The sequence below is a fragment of the Mustela nivalis genome (genome assembly GCF_964662115.1).
Source record: "Mustela nivalis genome assembly, chromosome: 17".
NCBI lineage: Eukaryota > Metazoa > Chordata > Mammalia > Carnivora > Mustelidae > Mustela > Mustela nivalis.
The window spans coordinates 39,834,028-39,860,786 of NC_139036.1; the positions used below are offsets into that span (position 1 = coordinate 39,834,028).

Sequence of the window (26,759 nt, forward strand, 5' to 3'; positions counted from 1 at the left end):
GGTGCCAGGAAGAAGATGGAACAGGGACTAGAAGGGTGTGGGGGCAGGGAGCCTCGGGGCTGCTGACTGCAGAGAAGGTAAGACCCTGTCCAGGCCACCCCGGGGAGAAGAGATGCCCACATTCCCTGTCCCCTGCTTGTTCCACTCTCCATCCTGGCCCTCTGCGCACCTTGCCATTCTCACAGCCTTTGTAGAAAACCCTCTTGAGAAGAGAGAAAGCCCATTAGCACTTCTCTTCAGTCCTGGGCTGAGTCAACAGGGCAGAGAAAAGTGAGACACCTAGGACCTCTGTCTACGAGCGAGATGGCAAAAGAATAAAACAGTAATTCAAGCATAGCTCTCCAAAGCTAGGAAGGAGCTGCTGGGGAGGCAGGGCGCACCTGGCATGGGAGGAATTCCAGCAAGGAGCCTATGACTCCCGCCAGAGATCAGGCAGAGGGAACCTTGAGTGGGGACAGTCAGGCGAGGATCTGAGGTCCCCAAAGGCTGTCCATAGAATGGGACAGAATCACGTAGGAGCTTTTGAAAAACATTCTTTTCAGGGCCCCACATTCACTGAATCCAAATCTCTGGGGATTGGGGCTTGGGGTTCAAGATTTCTGACAATTTCCCAAGGTGATTCTGATTTGGGAATCAAATCAGTGTTGGTGGAGGAGGTTGAAGTCTGAAGGAGGCTGCAGGGTAAGGCTCGCCATGAGCCTGGCGCTGTATTTAGGACGTGCAGTATCTCATCTCTTCTATGTTTACAACAACTCTGTGAGGCAGACATTGTTGTTCCATTTTACAGAGGAGAAACTGAGGCTCAGGGGATCTTGCCATTTACCCCAGATCCCCCAGTGAGTTAGCAGCAGATTTGGAATTAGGCTCTCAGGCCCATGCACTGAGCTGTTACATCCTATTGCTTCCTCCAAAAATGTTGTGTGCCTGACATCCTGAGTCTATGATTCCATAATTTCTCTGCAAGGACTTCTCTCTGGGTGCATGCTCGCAGATAAGATGCTTGGAGCAGGATGAGACCTCAGGAGCTGGGGATGGATGCCTCCCACCCCCATCACAAAGCCTGGGAGTTGGAGGGCCGGAGACTCTGGGACACAAGCGGGAGCCTAATTTGGTTCTGTTCTGGTCCTGGGTGCCAGAGACGGCGGAGGAGGTACTTGAGGGTGCTCGCCCAGGACTCAGCTGGATGCCCTTGGATGGGGCAGAGAGCTCCCCAGCTGTGGATTGTCCAAACTGTCCTGGGAAGGCAGGCAAGCGCTCATCCCTGAGCTTATCCCCCACTTGGGCAGAGGGTTTGGAGTTCAGGGCTGTGAGTCTCTTGCCTGGCACTGACTAGCTCCCCGCAGTGCCAAGTAGGAAAGGGATGAGGGGCCGAGCAGAGTCATAAGACCTCCCTGGAAGATGAAGGCTGAGTCCAGAGAAGAGGCCCTCAACCAGATCACGGGGATCAGGTCCCTGTCTCAGAGTCAGCAGCCTCTCGGCATTGTGGGGGGGTGTAATTGTCAAGCAGTCTCCCTTATTCCCAAACGCACCCCGCCCCCCGCAGTGTGGGAAAGCCTCACTAAGTACTCCCAGCCCAGATCCCCAGCAGGGATGGCCCGAACTCCCACTCTGGATCCCACGAACCCCTGGCAGGCGAGCTCAGACTCTCTCAAAGCAGCAGCCACAGCCTGCAGCCCCAAAGCCCGCCGCCCCCACCGGAAGGTCCCGTGCAGACGCACACCCCTGGGCAAAGCGTGTGCGGGGAGGGCCCAGGGCAGGAGAGCACATGCACTTGTCACGGAAGCAGAGGCACACGCACTGACCTTGAAACTCCAGTAGTTTGGCTGCTGATGGAAATAAGAGAAGACATGGTTATGCGGGGGGCTGTGCGGGGAGAGCAGGGGCGAAGGTGGGTTAGAGACCCTCTGAGCGCAGCCCTGGGACCAGGGCCCTCTGCCCTCCCAGGAACAGGAAAGAAGCAGTGCCTGGTACACCCCATTCTCTACCGAGTCCCGGGCCAGCCCTGGGCAGGCTCCAGACTTGCTGGCAGGGACAAGGGAGAGCCCTTCCAGATGTTCACAAGCCATGCATCCTAGTCACGTAACTTGGAGAATCACAGGTAGGAAAGGTGCCGAAGACCATGACATAGGGAACTCAGGAGACACTGGCAGAGATGAACTGGAGCTGTGGGGTCAGAGAAGGGGCATCTGGTGGTGATGGGCAGGGGAAACTTCCTGGAAGAGGTGACATTTGAGCTGGGTCCTGAAAAATGAGCTGCTGGAGATTGGGAGGAAAGGCATGTAGAGCAGAGGGATGGTATGGGCAAATGCCCTGGGGCAGGTGGGTAGAGAGTGTGTTGAGGGAATAGTCACTGGTCCAATCTGGCTAGGTACAGGGTCTGGGAAAGTAGCAGAGTGGGCCACAAAGAGGGGCTGGGGGCAGCTGGGTGGGCTGCGCTGGACAGGCAGAAAACATCTGAGTGAAGCACAGTGGGGTCAGATCTGGAGTCCAGGGGGTGCTGGTATGGCAGGGAGTGGAAGAGGGAGGCTGGTGGCCAAGGCCAGCTTTGTAACACAATGGCCCAGCATTACAGACAGGTACCAGGGGACAGGTACCAGTCACTTCACAATGTTGGGCAATGAATGGGGAGCCAGCATAAGCAAGAGGAGTTGTAGGGACTAGAAGTTTGGGCAATGTCCTAGAGCCAGCTAGAGAGAGAGGAAGACTTCCTGTTGTCCTAGAGTAGGGGACGTCAGGTGCCTCCTTGTTCACCATAACCTAGGGTTACCCTGTCTTCCCTAAAGACCAGAAGGCCCTTGCAGATGGCTAAGGACAAGGAAGGGAGCCCAGAGGCTGGGCTGGTTCTTGGCAAAGCTGTAGGCACCCTGCTGACCGGTGCCAGTCTCAGCAGGAAGACAGAGGCCGCAGATGGCCTGGCACTGGGGTGCCTGGCACAAGCAGACAGAATGCCCAGGCTTCAGAGCCACTGGCAGAGAAGAGGGACCCTGAGGGTCCCTGACAGGGGAAGGACATCACAGAGGGGTGTCCTGGGCCACCTGAACGCTTTTGGGGCAGAGAGGAGTTGGACAGGGGTGGAGTCAATGGGGCCCTGCTGGGATGGAGGGTTTACCTGAGTTAGACTTGTAGGCTGGGGGTAATGCCAAGCTTGGGCTGGGGTGGAGAGGTTCACTTACCAGCGCCATCCCCATCTGAGTCTCAATTCCCACCTCTCCCCCACCCCCCTGTGCTAGCATTGGCTTCAAGAGACACAAAAGATAGTCACATGCCAGGCAAGGGAAGGGGGCAGCAACATCTGTGCCCTGACCAGTGCCTAGAACAATCTCTGGACACATGCCACCCCCATGGGTGTCAGGGGATGCCCATGGGGGCTGAGGGGAGGGCAGGCAAGACGCTGGAGTCACAGGCTCTCGCCACAGCTGCCTGTGGCCTTGGGAAGGGGAGGGGTAGCAGAGGGAGTGGACACACCTGGGGCAGACAGAGCCAGGCAGAGGGCACAGAAGGTTTATCCTGACAGTCCTGTCTGCAGGCCCGGCAGTGATGGACGGCTCTGCAGAGAAGGCCGCTGTCCCTTACCTACTATCACCATTATACCGTGTACACACCGGGACCCCCAACCAGTGCCCCGGAACACACAGGCCCCACACTGAGCACAGACTCTCAGACATCCTCAGATAAGGACACGGCCGGAGGTACTGCCCAGAACAACCAAGACACACTCACAAAGGGACACAAGCACTTGGAAAGAAGCCCTCCATGGTCAGAAACCACCCCGGAAGCTCAGAGAAGAGATTTTCATACAGCAAGCAGCCCTGCTCGTGCACAAACACGCACCGGCCCTGGCCCCTGACTTGCTCTCATACACTCCGACTCCGCTCACAGAAACACGGGTACCATTCACACCCCTGCCAACCTCCCCCAGAGTCACAGAAATGCCCAGAGACGTGGATACCATTCATACATATGTACACACACACACACACGCGCGCGCACATATCCAGCTGCAGAAACACACAAAACAGTACCCACACAGTATACACACAGAGAAAAAGTCTCATCCCTCCTCCCCTCCACTAGCCGGGTCATAGTGCCTCTGGCCATCTCAGTGACAGCGACTGTCCCATGCCAATGACACCCCAGACATCAGGCGTTAGGTAGGTTCACTCCTGATTCAAGAAGCAGAAGATCCCCCACCCCCACCCAGCCCCCAGGGTCAACACCTAGGACTCAGGATGTGCAGATGGCTGAAGCCACCTTGGGCCTCTTGGGGCCTGGTCACAGTCACGCTAGCTGTGCCCTGAGCCTGGGCCTGCCTCAGACTCCTGAGGCTGGGCGGTCAGCCCAGGACAGGATGGGTCACTAGTCAGAGACAGGGAAGAGGACTGGGTAGCCTCATGGCCACGGGAAAGCCAGGCACCCTCCCCTAGAGGGTAACAGTGGGAGAGTCGCGGCATTTGTGCTCGGCAAAGTGGGGTGAGCCTGAGATCAGACTTTGGAGACTTTGGGCTCCGGCCCATAAAGCACACTGAGTAGATCCTAGCACCCTCTGCCTCTCTGGAAAGCGGGAGGAAAGATTCCCACCAGAAATGAGACACACAGTCTCCTGGCAACTCAGTGTCCTTGTGAGGGAGGGACGGGGCAGTGGGGGTGGGGGGAGGAAAGATAGTGGGGAGAAGTCGTTAGGAATATCGTCCAACCTCTGTCTCTGTCTCTTTCCAGGGGACAGCCTGGGCTCACTGAGAGCAGAGGGCTCCTCCCAGTTTGCTAAGATGAGATTGTCCCCATCCAACCTCCCCACCCTTGACCCGGTGGTCTGTTCCTCTTGTGTACCTACCGCAATGCCCGGGTATGTAATAGGCCCTCAACAAATATTTGATCAGGAACCTATGTGAAGGACATAGGACCAGCCCACAGGAGGAGGGGGTTTGTCTCTAAATGCTTTTGTCTGGCTGCGGTCCTGGAGTTTCCCAGCACCAGGAACCCCCTGGAAGGAGGGGAAAGGGCAAGAAGGGCCCAAGAGAGGTTTGGCCCCTGAACCCTGCCCCGAACACCTCCAGTACCCCCCATACTCAAAGAGGGGTCTCCCCTTCCCAGAGGACGGTGGGAAGGTAGAAAAAAAGGTATGAATGGGAGAGCCCTTGCCAAGGGTAATCACTTGTAGGAAAGAGTCTTCCAGGAGCAGAGGGCAAAATGAGGTGTTCTAAAGGATTTGATGTGGAAGCTCTCTAGGGGCCAGGCTTTCAGAAATGAGGGATGGGGAGCTTCTCAGAGACCCAAGAAAGCAAGGCCAGGGAGTCCTCAAACTCCCTGGTGAGAAAAGGAAATAGCTTCTTTCCTCCGAGGGCTGAGGAGTTAACCCCCGCCCTTCCCCACCCTAAGTGCCCTTCGTGGGGTTCTCCCCGCCCCCTGCAGCTGATCCTTTTCTCCCAGGGGCGAGCCCTGGGAGGGGCGGGGCCGTGCCCCCTGGGAATCGCAGCGCAGTCCACCGAGTCTCTCCCCTCCTCGGGGCAGACGTCCCCAGTAGGCTAGGTGAATGGCATGACCCCTCCTTGACCCCGAGCCCCGACGACGCATCCTCCAGGGAGGGAGGACAACCGAATGGGTCGCTCCTCCGGCTCCTGAATCCTCTAGCTCCGCATGCACGGGCGCACACACCCACCTCTCAACTCCTGTGAACACACGTCCACAGCCGCCCCCTAGGCTGGGGCTACCTAACGTGCCCCCGCGTGGCCCGCCTCCCACCTCGACGCACACGCGTGACCCTCCCCCCGGGGGTGTCCAGCGACACCCTCCCCTCCTACCCTTCCCCAATGCAGAGTGTGTGGTGGGAAGGAGGGCTCTGCGGGATCCGCGCGGCCCCGGGGGCAAGGGCGCACCCCAGGAAGGTCATGACTTTCCGAGGTTGGGGGAGGGGGCGCCCGCCGCATTGAGGGGGGCGGCCCACGCGGAAGGCGGCGAACGCGGTGGGGGAAGGGAGGGGGCGTTTCTCGGGGACTGGGAACCGCAACGGCCTGCGCGCCTCCCACTCCCGGACCGCCCCCCCGAGCCGCGGAGCTGGCCCCATCTCTGTGCCCCGCCGGTCGCGGAACCCCAGGCGGCAGCCCTGGCCCCCGCAGCCGCTCCTCCTTACCTGTGGCCACAGGTGCATGCGCGGGGCCCCCAGCCCCGGGTCCCGCGTCGGGCGGGGGAGGGAGGGCGGCCCCCTACTCCCACCCGCCCGGGCTCTCCCCTCCCCCGGCCGCCTCCGCAGCCGCCGCAGCCGCCGCCGGTGCCCTTTGCTGCAATGCGAGAGCCGCCGCCGCCGCCGAGCCGGCCCGGGCCCCGGTCGCCCCGGTAACCGCGACTCCACCTGGCGCGGCGCGGCGCGCCGCCGAGCACATCCTCTCTCCGGCCCCCTCCCCCGGCGCGGCCCCGTCGGCGCAGCCCCGCCGCGGATCGGCGGAGGCTGGTGGCTGCGTCGCCGCGGTCACCCGATACGCCGGCCCGCCGCCCGGGACTCGGGTTGCAGAAGGAGGGAGGGAGGTTAGGCGGACTGGTGGAAGCGGGGGAGGGGCTGCGGCTTGGAGTCTAGCCTCCGATCCTCTCCCAGGGTCCTCTTCAGCCTCCCACTCCCAAAGGTCTGGCCTAGGCTTTGGGGGGAGGAAAATGGCCTGTCTCCCGACCTGTGACCCTCCGAGATCATAGCCTCTCCCCGTCAGGGTCTCAGGGGGCACCGCTGCCCTACTCAGCTCTCCTGTGACTCAATTCCCAGCCAAGTCTGGGAGGCCTAGGACGCCTGAGCTTCCCTGGTAGCCTCTGATCCTGCTCGGCTGTGCAACTCTGGTATATGCTGACCCTCTCTGATCCTGCGCTTTACATAAAGGAGCCTCCGACTCAGCCATGGAGAAGTGTGATAAGCACCAAGCAGCAAGTGATGACAAGAGCCTATGAATGGCCACTTTCCTCTGAATCACAAAGCCCTGGGGTCAGGGTCTTCTCAAACCTGTATGGAATTTCCTCCATCAGAGCAAATCCCGGATGCAGACAGGCTAGAGCCCCATGACCTGGGACAACTGAGCTCACCAAGCTCATCCTCCCTTTTACCTTTTACATGTCTAGTGCCAAAACAGGTCATCTGGAGAAAGCCTCCATCTGCCACAGGCACACCACACCTGCTGCCCTGTCACCATCCCTGTCCCGGACCCCTTTTGGTTTCCACGTGCACTTGGCCACTCAAGACAAGTCTGTCCCATTTGCCATCCAGCCCTGGAGGGCAGACACATCTTTGCTCCCCGAGGTGCCGTCAAGATGGGGCTAAAAGCCAGGAAGGGAAGTGGGCGGAATGCCCTGTGGGTGATGCCAAGCGTGCCAGTCTGCTGCCAGACTCGAGTTACACTCCACTAAAACATCCGTGCTCTGGAGCCTTGTCCTCTCCTAGGGTGTCACGTCTTTCCTTCTAAATCTTGAAAAAGCCTGTCCTTGTCACCCGTCCCCAGGGGCAGCAGGGTGTATGAAGCAGTGAAGCTGGTACCCATGCCACCCCTTGGATTCCCCATTTCTCCATCTCCTCTGCCTCCTACAGCTGAGCACCCTCAAGCCAAGGCCACCCTCAGGGTGTCTCCCCCTCCCCACCGGCTGCAATCATACTCTCTGGTCCTTCCTCCCTGTTGGGGCCCCTGATGCCTTTTTTTCTCCCGTGACAATGTCCAGGCCTGAGCTGTGAGTCCAAGCCTTGCCTAAATGTGCCCCTCTCTCAGCTGAGATTTGTCTTCCCACTAGGGGAAACTGAGGCTTAGTGAGGAATCAGGGAACAAATTCAGAACAAATGGCTAGATGCCAAAGTCCTCTTAAAAACTGGAAACTGGGCGGCTCAGTGGGTTAAACCCTCTGCCTTTAGCTCAGGTCATGATCTCAGGGTCCTGGGATGGAGCCCGCATTGGGGGCTCTCTGCTCAGCAGGGAGCCTGCTTCCTCCTCTCTCTGCCTACTTGTGATCTCTGTCTCTGTCAAATAAATAAAATCTTAAAAAAAAAAAAGGAAACTGAGCCTTGAACCTACCAAGAAGGTTGATAGACATTGTGAAGAACTTCCTGATGGTAAGACCTGAAGGGAAGGCTGGGTCTCTCAGAGATGGAAAGGTAGTGTTGGGGGCAGGCGGATATGAGAGTGAAGTGGTCTGTGGCAGGGGGCGGGTGGGAACAGAGTACAGAGCGTAGGAGTCTCCTGAAAACTGATGGGATGAGGGGTGGAACAGGTACTCCAGTTTAAAGGAGAAAAGAAAAAAAAAAGGAGAAAAGAATCCAAAAATTTTTTTTCAAAACCTGAGTATTCCCCCTCAAAAAATCCCTTCCCCAAAGCTAAACCTTTGGGGAGGTAGTGGTGGGAATTAGACAATCAGGGGAGAGTATAAGTCATAGGAGTCTCCTGAAATGGGGGGCTCCTGTATAAGAGAAAGGGATGCAAAATTATAATCCTAGATATCCCCCCTCCAAAAAAAAGTCTTCCTCAAAGCCAAACTCCGCCAGGGGTTTGGGGGGCATGGGGGCAGTGGGTGACTCACCTGGGCCGGCTGGCCAGCCCCGGAGGGGGCGGAGTCGCCATGGAGGTGGGAGCAGAGGGAGCTGAGGAGGCACACGGGGTCCACGGTCCAGCCGCCAACCTGTGTGTGCGAAGGGGGGGACACCCCATTAGGGGGAGCGGGCAGGAGCCGCTGGGAGACTGTGATGGGGCGAGGAGGGACATTCCTGGGGCAAGCTTTGGCACAGAGCTCACATCCCAGAGGGACCTTGCAACAACTGGCTAGTCCCTTCCCGAGACTGGATCTCTCAACTAGAGCCCCTGGTCTGTTTCTGGATGTTCCTTTTCTGTCCGACTGGGGTTCCCTGAGCCCCAGAAAAGTCCCCCTTCCATCGGATACTCCTGAATTCCTTTTCTTCACTTCTTGACTGCCTCCCTATACACTCGGCCAGGGAGCCAATCTTCGCCTGTCTGCTCCTCCGACTCCTCATTACCTCCGCACGGAAGAGGTCACCGCCTACTTCACAAAGACGGGGAACCATTCCGCAGGGGTCCTCATCCCCATGGGCCTCTGTTCTGACAGCACCTCGTTCTTTCCTGCCATCTCCCACTCCAGGGCCACACCACACCTAAGGCTTGAAACCCATCACCCTCTGATTTTCCCCATGGTCCTCTCCCGACTCAACATCCCCAAATTCATTCATCTTCATTCATTCTACAGCCATTCACCCCGCCGGCCCTACCCTTAGGTGCCCAGTCCTCCCCGGTCAGGGAACTGGCTGTAGGTCCTACCCACTCACACTCTACTGGAGGGAATGAATGAGTCAATGAACAAAGGAATGAATTTGTGAGCGAGTTGCTGTTCTCATACTCATCTAAGTATTTGCTGAGTGCCTATCTGTGTCAGCAACCATGCCGGACATGTCTGAGGCCCTCCAACGCACCCACACCTTCCCTCTCAGGCCCACTGCCCCTGGAGGCCATCACACCTGCTGTCTTCACCTTTTCATGGCCAAACCTCCCAGACCAATCTGAGCCCCAGGTCGTGCTCATTCGCCACCTCCAGTCTCTTTCACCCCTGAAACCATCCATTACCTTGCCATACCATGAGAGACGAGGGGAGCCTTCTGGACCCACAGATCCCAGACAGTCCCGATGGCTGTTTCTCTCTCTTCCCCCTCACTCCCCTCCCCACCAACTTCGGAAGTGCAAGTGGTCGTCCTCCTGGGCCTTTCTCCTCTTCCTCGTGATGGAGAGAATGTTCCTGGCTCCTCCTTGCCACTGTTGTGGCCCTCTCCCCTCTCAGACCATTCTGCCCTGGCGGCCGCACTTATGCCCTGGGTCCCTCAATCCGCATGATCAGTCTCCTCCTGACCCTGTTGTCCCTTCAAAGTCCTGGGCTATACACATGGCACGCCTAATGGACATCCCGGCAAACATTATCCCTGCTCTGCAAACTCACCTCCCATATTCCTGTGTCCCATCCTCCAAATGTTTTCTCCCCACCCCCTATTTCTCCCCAAGACACCGACATCTCCCTGCTACCCAGGTTTTCTTTGGCTCCTCGGTCCAGGCAGCAAACAAGCCTTGCGCAGTCTTCCTTCCAATCTCCCATCCCTTTCCCTTCGTCCTCCCTAACCCACTCTCTTATCCCACTCCTCCCTTGCCTCCAGCCCCCCATTGCTGCCTCCTAGTCACCATCCAGAAACAACCACAGCCCTCCTAGCCGCCATCATCTGACCCCACTTTTCCAGTCTGTCCCCACATCTTCCAATGCCTCCCACCCCGAGCCTTCAGCACCAGCCGGGTGGGCCTCTGTACCCAGCCCCAAACCGACTCAGGACCATGCTCACCTCCCATCTTCCCAGCTTCTAAAACAGCATTCTCTTCCTCAATGTCTGTTCAGACCCTTTTCATCCTTCTAAGCCTGGTTTAGGTACCTTTTCCTCCAGGAAGCCTTCCCTGACCAGACTTGCCTACCTGGTCTCTCCCTCTCTAAACCTTCTCCCAACTGACTGTGCCCCTCCTACTTAAGCGTAACCATTCTTTCTCAGGCTCCAGATCACAAATGTCCCTGCTCCCTCCTCCCAAGCCAGAGCACACAGAGGGAACCCACAGAGAGGGGCTCCCTGAGGGTGAGGGCCATATGTCCATCTACAACTCTCCCTTATTCCGATCAGAACTCTGTTCCAAGGAGGACTCAGAAGCTGGGAAAAGGCAAAAGCAAGACAGAACTGGAGGTGACATGGGGCAGGGAGGTGCGCCAATGTGTCCTTGTTCCCTGTTGTGACGATGGGAGTTGGGACACTCTTCCCCTTTCCCAGCCACATCCAGCAGCATCTGGAAAGGGGTATGGAGCAAGACAGGTGTGGGACACCCCCAGGCCCGAGTAAAATAGTGTGGATGGGATGTACCACCCTCCCCTCCTCCGCTTCTCCTGGAGAGAACAAGTGGGTCTCCGCAGCCATCAAGGCATCTTGCCAATGTGGGACTGTAGGCAGAAGGCTTGTCCCAAGAAAGAACTTTCCTACAGACAAAGTCATACATGGATAGAGAGGTGCATCCAGGAACCCAAGAATCTGGGAGAGGTTTACAAGGGAAGCTTCCCACCCCAGATAGGAGGAGGCAAGCCCAGGTCCAGAAGCAGGCACCCGGACTCTTCTATAGCCTTTCTGATGGCAGAAGAGAAACCAAGGCAGCCTCTAGCTCAGTCACACAGTGAGTCTTGGGGGGAAGGGAGGAGGAGACATGGAGGGAGGAGACAAGGCAAAAGGCCCCAGGAGTTCTGGGCTCTGTTCTTACAGCAGCTGGGGGCACAGCAGATCCAGCCTACTGAGGCTCCCAAAGAGGCTAGTCACAGAGGTGTCCCCCCACCCCACCCCGGGGTGGTCTCTACTCCAGGCGGGATGGATTTTCAGGCTCCAAACAGCCAGTCCCCAGGCCTTTCCCCTCCCCCTCCCCACAACTTCTTTGGCTGCTGAGACAAATTTCCCACGCCTCAGCCCGGTCCAACGCCCCTCTGCCTCTCTGCTCCAGCCAGTGCTCCCAATTGCGGGACTGCACACAGAGGTCTGCAGGCTGAACCCCCATCCGCTTCCTCCTCAGGCTCCAGAAAAGTCCCTCCACCCTCTTTCCGGCTCTCTCCTCTGATGCCGCACCGAATCAGAGCCCCGGGTGCTGGGGAGCACGGGGCCAGACCCCTCCCCGGCCCACAGCCGGCCCCCCACTCACCTGCTCGCGCATCCTGTCGGGCTGACCCCGCAGGGCCAGGGCGTGTTGGGGGTACTTGTTCTTCAGGTGGTCCATGAAGGCATCGCGCTTGCGGTCGGCATCCGCCTTCTGGAGGCCGCTAAGCGCCTCCAGGCTCTGGGCTGCGATCACCGTGTGCCGCCGCTCGGACGTGTGCACCAGCCCCACGTTGGAGAAGCGCCGGCCCCCGCCGCCCGCGCCGCTCCCGCCCCCCAGGGTCCGGTACTCCCGCGGGTACTCTGCATCATCCGCAGACAGCATGGGGGGGCTGCTCCGCTCCGGATCTGCGAGAGGGGAGAGGGGGCACGGCGGGGTCACGGGGCGCCCGGCGCTTGGGGCTGCCCAGCCCTCACCGGGTTGGAGCCGTGTCACTGAGGGGAGGGGCAGGCCTAAGGCGGGGCAAGAGGCTTGGGGGGGGGGCGCTGAGACCAGAACGGGGCTGCCCCCGTCCCCTGACTAGGGGACCGAACGGGGGGGGGGGGTGGGCTCCAAGGAAGTTGGGGGGCAAGGGCGGGGCCCGGCTTCGTGCTCTTCTTTGGGTGCGTTTGGAAAGGTAACGACTGCAGGTGAGCGGCTGTTTTTTGAGGCCAAGGAAAGGCTGAAACCAGGGGTTTTGAACACCTGGAGCCGTTCATCCCTTTCCTCCTTCCCACAGCTGGTGTGAACAGGTTAGGGAAGGGGCGTTTCCTTTAAATGGTTCCTGAAAGATGTGGGAAGGAGCCTGCCCAGTCTTGCTTTGATGAGCATCCTCTAAGAGGGGTGTGTGTGTGTTGTGGGGCAGGGTGGGGGGGGCGCGGGGTGGGGGTGGGGGAGAGACCCTAGCTTCCTCCTTCAGACTAGCATGCCCAGGACACACTCGTCCTAAAGGCTAGGGATTGGCTTGGAAAAGGGTCGGGACTAGGATACTGGGGGCAGGAGTAATGATGGCAAGGAGTTGGAGGCCCAGGGTCTGGGGCATGGGACCCTCTCTTTCCCTCCCTCCCCGGAGACAGACAAATGGACAGACAGGGGAGACTGGGCACAGAGAGGACAATGAGAGAGAGATGGGTTTGGGACAAACTCAAAGGAGAAAGAAAGCAGACAGAACAGCTCAAGCCCTTCCCCTGGAGCCCTCCCCTCCCCCAGGCCTCCCACCCCTCAGTCTCCCTTCCCAACACACACACACACACATACGCACAAGTTCAAGACCTTTAAGGGACGCACAGGGGACAAAGGACAGTACAGAAGCAGAAAAAAAGAGAAGGCCGGGGGTTGAGGTCCCCACACGGAATTCTGAATCCTTTTCCCATATGGCCACCATCCCTGAGCTCCTGGTCCCATCCTGCCCCACCCCTGGCTGAGCCTTGCTGTTTCCCACCTTCTAGCCTCGAAGATGACTTTTCATAGCCCAGAAGGGCACAGCGCTTCCAGAATGACACCCGTACCAGGTGCCAAGGGGCTCCCTACTGGGAGGCAAACGCAGTCTCCCAGGCATACCCCAGCCCCACAATCCACCAGTCTCCAGGCCACGCCCCCCACATATAGCCTAGATCCAGGGCTGTCAGGCACTGCTGCAGACAAGTGTACCCCCACACAGGGGCTGACTCGCGGGGCCAGTTGGGGCAAAGAAGAGGAGGCTAGGGATTCTGGGATCCAGCCATGTTCCATCCAGATGCCACGCCCTATTGGCCCTCTTCCTCCACACAGCCACTGCGCACCGCAGGAGGAAAGAAGAGATTCAGCCACATTTCAGGAAAAACCATCCCTCACCCAACACAAACACACATACCCACACTCCTCCCGAGGCTGTGGTTGAGGCATGTAGATCTGGGGGACAGAACCTTTGAGGACCTAACACCTGCCACCAAAACTAAGGGAAGAAGGGCTTCCACAGACAGAAGCTTCCATGGCTTTCAAAGGCCTGAATGACTGCCATCAACATGGCCATCAACACCCTTTGAGGGAGGGATCACTGTGGCCCCATTTCAGAGATGGGGCTGCCGAGGTTGGAGAAGTCCGGGGACATGCCCAAAGCCACAGTGAGTGGTAGAGGCTAGATCTGGCCCTAGTATCTATTAGCTTGGCCTCCTCCCCTCCCACCACACTTTCTCAACAACATCTATTGACAGAACAATGGCAACGCCACGGGGCACTAGGTGCTCATCTCTGTTCATCTGCTCCCTCCCCAGCCTGACACTGGGTCTGGGGTCCCTAATGTGCCCCCCCCCCCGGCATCTGTCCCTTTCACTGCAGTCACCCCCTCTGGCATGCTCCTCAAAGTGAGGTCCAGATACACAAGACCTTGGGAGGAACACGGTTTCACAGTTTAATATTTATGCCTTTATTTTCATAAAGATTAGGAAAACCCCACAGACCCAATCCAACCATTGATTTCATGGATCTCATTCCTCGGGACAGTAAAGAGAGAAGGTTTCCTTTTAAGTAAACTTATATAAAGGTTCAAAGAGAATTAAGGAAAAACATTTTGAGCTAATATGGTGCAGCGAGTCCCTGATCTGGAGGAAATCCTCGGAGATGGCCCTTGCTTGAGTGGGGCTGGGAACCCAGGGACCATCTTCATGAAGGCCTAGTCCCTGTCCTTGAGAAGCTTGGCGGCAGTCTGGGGTCCCAGGAAATGTGGCCGGAAAGGAGTTCCCCGAATAATCATCCAGGAGAAGAAGCCAGGATGGGGGTGTCTAGGCACCAGAGAAATAGCCCCAACCAGAGTCAGGGGTCTGCCTCTCATGACACTTAGCCTCTCTCTTCCACTGAACCTCAGCTCCTGTGGACATTTGCACTGAGCAGGAGGATAACTTCCACGGCCATAGCCCTCTCTTTGCCCAGGCAGGGGCAGATTCTGCCCACAGGCCTTGCTGCTGGAACCCCAGGCCTAGAGTCTGGCCCAGCCCCACCTGAGCCATAGAGACCTCCCTCATTTTGTGCCAACAGCCAGACTCACAGTACTCTCTAAGGGCTCTGGACACACACACGTGCAGAGGACAGGTCTCCGGTTCTTATGTCCCCTCACCCCTGCCCTTCTGCTCTCTGAGACCCAGAAGAGTTGCTCACCCCCATCCTTACCCTTCATGCCTACACCTCACCTCCTTCCCTGGCTCCTAGCGGAACATCTCAGCAAGTCTGGGCTGGGGCAAACGGAGACCAGCAGGGACTGAGGGAGGTGCGGGGGTCACACTGGTTAAAGGAGCAAGGCAGGACTGGCAAGAAGGGGTCCAGGCTGCTAGAGCGGGCCATGCGTGGAGCGGGAGCAGTCCCATGAATCTCGCTGTGGGCAGCGGGGGCGGGGGTGGACTACCAGCATCTTGAATGGAGAGTAGAACCAGGACTGTCCCTCCCTTCTTGAGGTCAGGGCTCAGCCTTCACTGACAGAGGGAGGAGTCAGGGGTAAGGCAGGAGCTGGATTCTGGGGGTGGCAGAGAGAGGGGCGGGCAGAGGCAGGAGAGACAATCTGCTAACTCTGAGGGGCGGTGGGAAGGAGGGGCTTGGATCCGCAAAGCTCTAGCATCTCTTTAAGAACCTTCAAGTTCCTCAGCTTTATTTAACAAAGACAAACTAGCTAGGGGAAGGGTGTGCAGGGGAAGAGGGGAGGCTCCTGCTCTGTGCTTGTCTCACTCCGTTCTGCAGGGCCCCAGGGGACTGGGACGACAGACCTGGGCTTCTGGGCTCTGAGGCCTTCCTGTTACCCTTAGGAGAAGGAGTCCCGTGGCACTCAGAGGACTTGGGCAGGAGCTTCTCTCATGAGTCACAGGTACTCAAGGTCAAGGAGGAAAAGAACCCCAGGCCAGAGACACCCTGGGTTTCAAGTCAGCTCCTTCCCTGCGGGACCCTGGATTAGGCATTCATTTCATCACTCTTTCCTCTTGGAGCCTGAGGGCACTAATCTGTAAAATGGGGATGTCCCCCCACTAAACCCTGCCCCTGTCTTACCCCAAGATGATGGAGGAGAGAGTGTGTTGTTTTGAATTAAAGGCATTCCAGGCACATGGGCTCTTGGATCCCAGCCGAACAGCCTTCCCGGTACCCCTGTGCCTGTTCCTGCCACCACCTAGTCCCCAGAGCAGCCCTGACCCTTCCCAGACTGAGCAGCCCAGTGCAAAGGGCCAGAGATCAATTCCAATTGCCCCCCCGCCGCCGCGCGCAGCAGACCCATGCTTCCCGTTCAGTGGCAGGGGGCGGCGAGGGCTCCGGATGGGCAGGGATCTTGATGGGGTGGCTGAGGGGACAGATGGGACAGAGAGGCCTTGAGGGGGTAAGCAGGGTTGGGGGATTGAAGGACTGTGAGCTGCAAAGGAAGGGCAGGGGTTCTCTGAGGGAAGGGGAAGAGTGGAGAGGCCTTGGAGGAGGAACTGAGCTGGGGTACACTGGGGAAGGGAGTTTGGAACTGAAGGCCCCTGGGAGATGGAGGCTGGGAGAGCCAGAGAGAGAAGCTGGGATCAGAGGGGTTGGCACCAGATGTGCGAGGCTGATCATAATTGTTGAGTAGGAGATCCAAACCCCAGAGAAGATGCCCGAGACTGGTGCAATCCAGCTCAGAATAAAGGGAAGGGAAAATGGGGAAGGGGGGGTCTGCCACCCTCAGCTCAGCCTTCCCCAGATTGGGCCAGGGGGAAGGGACAAGTACATGCCTGAGGCTGGGGTGACAGGTGGGGGTGGGCGCCCCCCAGTGGCCGGCCAAGGATAAAGGCGCAGGCGCTTGGGTAACGGCGACATTGTTTGTTCCGCCAGTTCCAAATTCCACCTTTATTTATGAGCCTGATTTATTTTTATCCTCCTCTGCATTCTTTTACATGAGATCACTGTAACTCATGATAAAAATGAAGATCCCCAAGTTTCAGTGACACCATCTCATTAGCCACCAAAGCCCACCCCACCTCGTGTCTTTACCCCAGATGTCACCACTCTGTCCTCTGGCTGCCACTGGGCAACATTCACACATGACATCATCTTCAGAGGAAGGGAATGTGGAGAAGGGAGAAGAAGTGGGGAGGGAGAGGGAAGAAGTGCAAGGAAGGGGAGGAAGTAGACGGAAGAAGGAAGATACAAGATCTAGAAAAGGTCCCTCTCTCTCTGGGGCCCCTGCTGTGAGGACCCCACGCTCAAGACTCAGAGTTTAGGTCCCTGTCTCCATGTCTCCAGAGATCAGGAGGCTGGATGTGCCCTGAGAGGGCTCCCAGGTGTGCCCCATCCATCTCCTGGGCAGAGATGGGGGCTGGGCACCAGCTCAGGGAGCTCCCAGGTTCCCTGGGGCTAGATGCCAGATGCCATGGGGCCTGCAGGCAGGGCAAGAGAAGGGGTGCATGGTGATTGCTGGAAGAGTGGAAGGCCTGGCTCAAACCCTAAAGTGCTTTTTACACACACACACACACACACACACACACACACAGGAGCACATGCAGCTCAAGGCTCCCCCAGTTCCCCCCCACCCCCTTATCTGCAGCCAAACAAGAGGAGCCCAAGTCACCCAGGAGGCGCCCGGAGGCGGCTGCCACCGTCAATTGTGCCTGACAGCTCCATCCTCCTGGGAGCCCTTCACAATCAGGAAGCACACTGTGCTAGGAGGTCAGAGGCTAGAGGACAAAGGTCAAGCTTGGCAGAGGGTCCAGGAACCTGGCGCAGATGAGGTGCTCAAGGCTTGCCCCATAACCCACACCTCCCCTTGAAGAAAGCAGCCCCTCTGTCTTTGGGCGCCCCTGGCTCTGTGCTCCTCGCGTGCCCATGGCCCTCAGCCCCTGCTGTCTGTCTGTGGGTCCCTGGAGCAGAAGCCCATCTGTGTCTGTTTTCTAAAACCATCTTTTCCGCCCCATACCACAGCAACCAAAGTCATTTTCCGGGCAATTGCCTTTCTGTAAACATTCCTGTGTAAAATCCCCCCAAATTGCTAATGCCCAGCGCCCTGTTGAGTCTCCTTGTCACTCTAACCAGAACCTTGAGGTGGGGGCGGGCACGGGAGGAAGGGCCTTTGGAGGGGAGGAGGGAGACGGACTAAGGAGGAGGGACAAGGCTTCATGTCCAGTTCCTGGCCCACAGAAGGGGCCAGGAACTCCACACCTCAGGAGAGCCTCTCTGGGTAGGGAGGGTGGGGGAGGGGAACCCAGGAGAGGGAGGCCAGGGAGGGAAGGGAGCCATCTTGAAAGCATGGGGCAGATGGTTAGACAATAAAGCTGACTTCCTGGTGTCTAGGAGAAGGGGCACTAGGGACACAGGGGCAAGGCCAGGCAAGCTGTCATCCCTCGGTCCCGGTCCCGGGATAAAGGTCAGCTCTCCTCCCCACCCCTACACCCAGGTGTCAGAGGGAGGACAGAGAAGTGGGAGGAGGCCAGGTAGAGCCCATCCCCTCTAGATGGACCGAGGCTTGCACACTGCAGTCATCGGGGGATGGTGGGCAGAGCAAGAAGGTGGCAGAGTCAGGGTGGTCCTTGGCTGATGCCTCCTCCCTAGCCCCCAACACTGATCTCCAGAGCTACATGGGGAAGGGCCTGGGGCAAGCTGATTCTCCTTGCAGTACTGTCAGGGAAACTGAGGGTCAGGGAGGTTGAGTGATGTCACAGGAGTCACCATGCGGACTCCCTTCCCCTGGGCCAGGGCGGGGTAGGGGGGCAGGGAAGAGGGACACGAGGACTGTGGCCCACGCCCGTGCCCACAGAGCCCTTCCATCCCCATGCCCAGGGAGCTCTGCTACCCCAGCCCCCAGGGAAGCTGGGCACAGAGACTCAGGAGGGGTGTGAACAACAGAGCTGCAGAGGGAGCTGGGGAGGCAGGGGAGGGTGCGGGGCACTGCCCATCACAGCGTCGTGCAGGCAGAAAAACACAAACCAATTTGTGTAGATTTAAAACCCACCGAAGGCTACTTAGTTGGTAAACGAGTCGGAATCTCGGAATAGAATTAAAGGACCTCCTCGGGGCTGGGGGAAGGAGAGCTCACCTGCCTAGGAGGAGCTGTTGTGGGGAGGCTGGGTCCTGGCTGCTCCCAGCAGAGCTTCTAGGAGATTCCTCAGGGAAAGAGAGTTTGAGAGGGAATGGGTGTTGGGCTCCTTGAAGTTAGGGCGGGCGTTGCCCCAGCCAGATGTTTCCTCTCCAGGATCTCCCTTCTCAGCCCTCCCTCTCTTGAACCTTTCCTGCTGATTCTGCCCACTTCTCAGGCTCAGAGCAGGGCCTGCCCCTCCTCCCCCAGGGGCACGAAGTGTAGAACCCTGTTTACCTCATTAGGCTAGAAGCTGCCTTGCCTTCGAGGCCTTTGCCTCCTCCCTCAGACTGGAGGCTTCTTGATAGCAGAGCTACCACTCTATCCAGATGGGTTGGGGAAATCGTCAGGCCATCTCAGGAGTGGGGTGGGGCCCCGGGGGGGCTCACTCAGGTCTCACTCAGGGCCTCTGACTGACTCGGGGCCTTGGCTCTGTGTGGCCGTGGAATCCTCTCCCCACAGCGGGCAGGAGTGACCTCTCTAGACTGTTCTGTGTACCCGTGCCTGCATCTTGAAAACCGCTCTCTACTCTTCCTCCAGCCAAATGCCCTTCACAGGAAGGAAACCAAGGCCCACAGAGCGGACCTGACCCAGTCATACCGGAGCTGGAGACAGAGTCAGAAGTGGAACCCAGGCATCCTGGCCCCCAGGGACAAGGATTTTTCCATTCCACATTTCCATGCCACTTCCCAGAAAGCAATTGCCAGGGGAGCCCCCCTGACCCAGGCTTCAGGCCCCAGGAGGACACAGACTAACAATCTCCATAGGAGGAATCGACAGCAAGGTGGAAAACATGGCTCTAGCATCCTGAGCCCCAGAGAGAAGAGCGAGCTGTCATGGTGGACCACACCCCCCAGGCATCCATGCCGGCCCCAGGGGATGCTCACCACAGAGAAATCAGGGGCCCCACATGGCACCCTGACCACACTCCTCAAACAAGACTCTCTCTCCCTTGCTGAAGGGCCACAGCCAGCTGCTTGCCCCAAGGTCAGATATTCAACCCTCTCTCTTTTCCCTGAACCACCCCATAGTGGGCAAAGCTCTAACATTACCAAAAATCACTGAATTGGAGGATGAGAAAGCTCTGTTCAAACCTAGCTCTGCCACTGACTAGTGTGACCTTGAGCAAGTTAGCAGCCTCCCTGAGCCTTAGTCCTCTCATTTGTCTGGGAAAAAAAAAGACAGGAATGCGGGTTGTGCACTAAACAAAGGCGCCAGCCTAGGGGGCAAGTGGGGGACAGTTCCTTCCTGATCTGCTCTATCGCCTGATTTCCTTTCATCCCATCATCGAGAGTTTTATCAGACCCAGCACTGTACGGTTTTGATTTTTAGCTGCTAATGAAGATCTGGCTAATTGACTTCCCTGGGAAGGGAGGGGGCATAGCTGCAGAGGGGAGCGCATCACCTTTGGTCTGAAGATGTTGCCAGAAAAGCTGGGACCGGACTTGGCGTGGGCCCACAAGATGCCCCATTGTTAGGCTAATTCCTGCGTGGCTTCTCCACCATCACACACCCCAGGAAGGTGTCCTGTCAGCTCTCTATCTCCTTGGAGAGGCAGCTGAGAGGAAAACAGGCTGAGAGGAAGGGAAGGAGCAAACACGAGGGAGGGAGGGGAGAGAGGCAGGCTCCTGTCCCCCCAGCTCTGCCGCCATTCTGAAGAGGCTACAAGAGCTCCTGCTCTCCCAAGAGGGACTCAAGCCTCGGGGTGCTGTGGCCAGGGCAGCGACCACACACCTCCAGTTGCCTCCAGCTGAAAGCATGCCAGAGGGGGATCTCCTGTTCCCAGGGAGAGGGACCCCACTCTGTTGGAGGTGAGGGGCCGAAGCCCCTTCCATCGCTCCCATCCTCCCACAGGGAAGCTGTCAGTACCCAGTGTTCAGCGAGGGCCTCACGCATGTTGGCAGGAGCCCCAGACTGGCCAGATCCCTCCATCGCCTCCTCAAAGACTCCATCCTTCTTGGGGTCAGGCTTTTCCTAGGAGGCCCTTCCTCTGCCAGCGCCCGGACATCTCCCTCAGCCACCAGAGCAGCCAGGGCCCTGGTCCACGCTCAGCTGCTCAGGGACACACTTGTGCTGGCTCACGCTTCCAGCCTCACACCTGTGCGCCCTGGTGCACGCCCATGGGCCCAGTGCCTGCTCCCCAACATGGGCCCAGTCACAACCTGCCTCACCTGCGCCCCCCACGGGCATCCACATGCCGAAGGGCACACCCAGGCACCGCCATGACTGGGGTCCCCACACAGATGCCACCTCAATTCTACCAGCTTCCAGCCGGGGGTCCTCAGCCCAGACCCCCTTCTTTCCTGTACACCCACTGCCCTGAGGGAGAGGCTGACCCTGCCCCCAAGGCATCCCTGAGTCTGTGGGCCAGAGTCTCTTTAGTGCCCCCCAAGTCCCTGAGAGGGCCATCCTGAAGCAGCCCTCCCCCTGGGTGAGGCATAGAGCACCTCAACACCCCCTCCGGAGGGAGGCCTCACAGAGGAAGGTCTAAGGAGGGGTGGGCTCTTCCCCAGGGCAGGACAGGGAGCCAAGCTGCCCTGGAGCCACAGACACCCAGCTGGGCAGGGGTCCCACAGTCCTTAAAGAACCTCCAGAGGCCCAACCTTCTCACACTTCAGCTGGATAGAGTCCTCCCAACACCTGCCAAGGGCAACTGGAAGCCCTCCCAGCCTCAGAAATGCCATCCAGCCCAGGCTTGGATACCTCCAGGAATGGAGAACTCATTACCTCCTAGACATCAATCATTGTGTGGGGTTCCTCCTTCCCTAAAATGAGCCAGTGTGTATGCCCATGGTCCTCCGAGGGACCCAGGGGCAGGTCACAACCTCTCCGTTCAGAGCAGGATGGGGGTTTGGAACCTGAATCTCCTCTTCTAAGGTCAACAGTTTGGGTCCTTCCTTCCATGGCCTGGTTTCAGCCCCCACCCACCAGGCGTCTGCTTGGCCTTCTGCTGGGTGAGCCCTATGTTGTCACCACTCTTCCTAGTCGGTGGCCTTCAAAACTCCTTTAATGGTGTGACGAGGTCTGAGCAGCCCAGATGACCTCTTTCTGCTTCTGCCTTCCTCAGCCCTTCCCCTGTCCCCAGCGAGAAGCCAGGAGAACAGGAGTCCAGAACATACCCAGCCCTTGCCTCCTGTTGCCAATCTGAAGCCCCTCCTGACCTTGAACTTTGGGGGGCCAACTCGACTCCTCCTGCCTGGGGTGGGTGACTCTTCTAGCAAGATCAGCTGAACCTGCCTGCTCCTTCCAGGAGCTTCCATCTGTCCTCTGGTTCTTGGCCTCGCAAATGTGTGCCCTGGGGCTCACCCCTTCCACCAACTATATCCCCCCATGGCTTCAGTGAGGCAGAGGCAAGGTCTAAGCACCAAAGGGCGTACCTGAGAGTCTGCCTGGGTAGCCTGTTCCACCTGTAAGTCTCTGGTCAGCGGCCTGAGGCTCTTGATGCCCTGTATGGCAGCCAGCCAGCTAAGGGGTACACCTAGCCACTTTGAGGACTGGAAAAACCACAGCCTACACAATAATATCTGAGGCATATTAACCACACAGTGCTTCCTCCTTTCTATTCTACTTCCTTCTTCTCAGTGCTGACCCAGCCCTACTGCCAGAGGGTCCCAGGCTTGGAAGGAAAGGTTCCCTCACCCCCAGCTGCTTCCCTGCACTGTGCCCCCAAATCCGCATCCTCTGCTCGTGCGCTGGCTAATTCTGGCATCTCATCAGACAGTAATTACGGGGGAATCAGCAGTGCTGTCATCTCTGCAGCTCGGCACCTGTCACCACGCCACCATCCCCAGGCGGCTGGGATGGGACCGGAAGCTGAGGGAGGAGGACTGTGCTGGGGTGAGGGGCATCTGCTCCTTCTCTGCCTCTGCAGCCCTTGCCCCCTTCAACCCTACCTCCTCACGGGGCATGCAGCACATGTCAACTCTGTGGCTACCAGCCACCCAGGGCAGGGACCAAACGCATGTGGACACGTGTCCCCAACCAAACAGAGAGCAATGACAGCAAGCCAAAGCTCAACTTTTCCCTAGCCCTTTCACATAGCTGTGACCTTGACTGAGTCATTCTACCTCCCTGGCTGTCAGTTTCCGCCATGACCAAGTAGGGAAACAGTGCCTATCTTGGGAAGATGGGAAGAATCAAGCATGTAAAGTATCTAGCCCCGTGATTACGTATCCACTCAACAAACTACACACCCACTCTGTGGGTCACCATGATAAGTGAGTCATAGCTTGGCAAAGATCACCCTGGGGCCACATTGGGGCAGAGCTATTTTGTCTGGCTGATGGTATCCTGTTTTGTTTCTTTGAATTTTCCTGTTTTTAAGGAGCATAAGCACTGTCCCTCATAGGGGACAGTTCCCACTGTTCCAACTGCCCTCGGCTTTGTGCATTTCCTGCCCCTGAAGGCATTGCCTTTGCTGTCCCCCAGAGCAAAAGTGGACCTCGAGGTCCCATTGGATCCAGAACCAATGGCCGGAAGAGATTTGACAATGCCATGGGAATTCAGAGGGGACAAGCCTGGAGGTGGTCAGGAAGGGACACTTCAGGGAAGAGCAGAAATGGAGAGGATCAAGGGGGGTGTCCTGGAAGAGGAGTCACAGAAGCAAAGGTTCACCAAGGAGACAGACCAGGCGCATTGGGAGCTGCTGGAGACATAACACATCTAATGAGGTCCTTCCTGATGTTGGATCTCGAGGCTCCAGACATGTCCCCCCTCCTCCAGAACGGTTTATTTAGGTGGGCCTCACCGGCGAAGCCACAATACAAGACCAGCTCACAACCAAGTAGCATCTGCTGTCACAACCAAGTGACTGAGTCACTTTCCTGCCCTCATGGTCTTTTCCCCACATGGAGAGGAACTCCGCCCCAGCCAAAAGGAGGTCTGGAAATGGGAACGCCCTAACCTCCAGTCCCCCTCATACACCTTCCCCAACTCCAGGGTCCGGAGTCCCTGGGGTGCCCCAGGGGTGGAACCAGGAATGGGGTTGAGGAAGGGAGGCGCCGATGAACCTCAGAGTCAGTTCTCAGTAGCATAGACTCTGGAGGGACCGTGCGCGCAGGACTGCAGAGAGAGGCAGAGGGGAACCGCTCCACGTACAGTGAGAGACTGAGGCTAGACCTAAGAGGCTAGAGAGCTTTAGGCAGAAGAAGTATTAGGGCTGAGGATACCATAATGGATTATCTATGTGACCTTGGGCATGTTATTTAACCTCTCTGGTCTGTCTCCTCCCCCATAAATCAGAGACCTTAGCATTGAGGACACAGGCCAGTGGGTCATAAGGATAAAATGAACAGAGCTTAAGCCAGCACATGGTTCATGTATTAATAAGTAAACATTCAGTAAATATTGGTCATTAGTATTTTCATTATTACAGGGGATGATTTTACCCCCAATTCAGCAAGGACTGAATGAACCCCCCCACCCCGCCTGGCCCTCACTCCCTTGCTGAATCAGAGTCCATAAAGGGAACCGGGAAGTCTCTTGTAACTGGAACCAGAGTCTATGGGGGCGCTGACCACACTGTCAGCCCCCACCCCTAATAATCCTTCACAACACGTTTCCAAAATCCAACCACATCTTAATCTGCTCTGGGAGGGTAGGCAGGACAGGGCTGTTTCCCCTCTCTACAGATGTCAGAAGTCTTGGAAGGTACTGAGCTCCTTGCCTCTGGGAGTATTCCAGAAAAGGGTGGGCAAGAGAAGAGAGCATTCAGGCCCTCCTCTTGGTTCCCTGACGCCCCCCCCAGCCCTGACGCCCCCCCACCAGCCCACTGGGGTGGCTGAACCCCGGCCCCTCTGCTATGGGTGCAGGGAAGGGGGTTGGTGGCCCCTGTGACCAGGACTGGGGTGGGGGGCAGCGTCGGGCAGACAGGAAGGGCTGCAGTTTCAAGTGCTGCTGCCTCCTATCAGCAGCCACAGTGGGGGAGGGAGGGGAGCAGCCTTGTTGCTCTTTTAGGAAAACGGTAATTTTAATTAAGAGGCAGACAAACGAGCGCTCTGCAGATTGTCTCAGAGCAAAGTTATTAAAAAGCCATCAAGGCGTCGGCAGCAGCCACAGTGGCAAGGAGGGCTGCCTCCCCCAGCTGCCCGCCCAGATTGGGGCTGAAGCATCCTTCAGAGAGATGGAGGACTGGAGGACGTTCAGTCTGCAGACAGCCAAGACCCAGATCCTGCAGCCCTGCTCCCCTAGTGGGGGGGGGGGGGGGGCGGGACGGGGGGGGGGGGGGGGGGCAGAGCAGCAGCCGACAATACTGAGGCTCAGGCTGCCCCAGGGGGGAGAGGGCTCACACAGGAAGGGAACAAACAATGGGGCAATCCTTGCTGCAGGTGGGGCCTGAACTCATGACCCTGAGATCAAGAATCACATGCTCTCCTCACTGAGCCACCCAGGCGCCTGGCAACCCTGCCATTTTCCAGGCAAGAACACTGAGGCTGGGAGAGGACAAGTGGCTTGGTTCCGGCCCACAGAGCTAGGTAATGGCTTAAGTGAGGATTTGAACCCAGATCAGGCTGTCTCTCAGGTCCAGGGCCCCAGACTGCTGATCCTGGGCAGCGAAGTAGGGTGTTGGCTCCCCAAGGCCTCCGAAGAGTCCTCAGCACAGGTTCCAAAACGCTGCCCAAGTCCCCAGGGACTTGAGGCCTCGATCACTGCTTACTCAGTGGGGGCACACTATGTGAGGGGCACCATCAGGTCAAGAAACACTTTACAGGGACATGAAGTAGAGAGCAGTTGCCGACCAGGGAGCAGGGGCAGACGGGGCGTCAGGGGACATGGAGTCACAGTCCTGGAGTAGGAGTAGGCACTTTACAGTCAGCTGCCCAAGCCATGGCCCGGGCTCCACAGCTGGTGAATTCCGCCAACTCCTTACCCTCCCTCTATCTGCTCAGCACTTAAGCAATGGAAGAACTCTTATCTGTCTTGGTCACTGTTGGACTCAGACCTTAGCCCAGGGCCTGGCACAAAGAAGGTATTCAATAAATCTTTATTGAATGAATGAACAAACGGACAAATGAATGAATGAACGATTGAATCATTGAATAAATGAAATAAGATCACAGGTTTGCAAGTGCCTATAAACTAAACAGAGCTGTATTGAGGTGGGATGTGGTCCCATGTCCCATCCCCCACCCTCTAGCCTCCTTGGAACATGGGTTTCCCTCCGTAAGAAGGGCCCCCTGCTCCTGAGGCCCTCTCCCCAGGACCCCAGGACCCTGCCTCCTCCCCTAGCTTCCCAGCCCAAGGAGGCTTTGTGGCCAGCACGCTTATGTACATGCACACACACACTAACTCACATGCACACATAGACACGTTCTCCGCCAGGCAAGTTGCCCTCCCCGGAGTCAAGTCTCTGCTGTCCCCTCCCCTGGTAAAGGCCTGGGCCCACCAGGGAGAGCCCCCCTCCCCCATTTCTGGCCATCTAGGTTGGCAAGAGGCAGTTGGCTAAGGAGCAGTGTGAGGCAGGGCGGTGGGGGGAGGCCTCCCTCCTGGCTTACTAACCTGGAGACTTTAAACAGAGGGAACAGAGTCCTGGAGCCTTCCCTCCCGCTGCACGCTGGAGCCCTGGGTGAGGGACAGGAAAGGAGGAAAGTCGTGAATGAATGCCCAGAGCCAGAGGAGAGGAGGTGGAGAGAGCAAGGGGCCCAGGGTGGGGCTCCCAAAGTGGGATGGCTCCCAGGCAGGGGCCTTGGGCCATGGGGCTGGAGGGGGGCAGGGACAAGGCAAGGTGGAGCTTTAACAGCCATCCCTTTGGAGGTCGCTGGGAGGCTGGAGGTGGGGGCAGGAGGGGTAGGGACTGGGTGTTGGAAGAGCAGGGGCTGAAGGGGCAGAGACACTGGTGGGAGACAGACAGGAGGACAGACAGCAGGACGACACAGAAAACATGGGGTCCCTAGAATGAGGTCCCCAGGACAGACAGTCAACAAGCCAGGCCCTATTCTCCTCCCAGAAACAGAGACAGGCCCTTTCCTGGAGTGCCCACATAAGATCCCAAAGCATAGCACCTTCGAGGGCCCACCTATGTTGCCCACCCAAGGTCACCCCATCTTGGAAGGCTGGTAGGG

At 57.8% G+C, this 26,759-nt stretch overlaps 1 protein-coding gene across 21 annotated transcripts in view; it reads right to left on the bottom strand.

Moving 5' to 3' along the window:
* Positions 1-26,759, bottom strand: part of SRCIN1 (SRC kinase signaling inhibitor 1) — a 67,356-nt gene that overhangs the window by 31,169 nt on the left and 9,428 nt on the right. For 9 of the 21 annotated variants that reach the window (XR_014304392.1, XM_082704891.1, XM_082704878.1 and 6 more), the window contains exons 2-5: positions 26,197-26,259; positions 11,724-12,025; positions 8,536-8,634; positions 1,803-1,826 (exon numbers count right to left, since the gene is read on the bottom strand). Coding sequence is in view for 20 of the 21 variants with exons in the window: in XM_082704891.1 (XP_082561017.1) it covers positions 1,803-1,826; positions 8,536-8,634; positions 11,724-12,025; positions 26,197-26,259 (488 nt within the window). In the remaining variant the exon portion in view is untranslated. Of the gene's footprint in view, positions 1-1,802; positions 1,827-6,127; positions 6,465-8,535; positions 8,635-11,723; positions 12,026-26,196; positions 26,260-26,759 lie in introns of those variants that run through there. The other 12 variants (XM_082704883.1, XM_082704881.1, XM_082704873.1 and 9 more) reach the window with 7 other exon arrangements.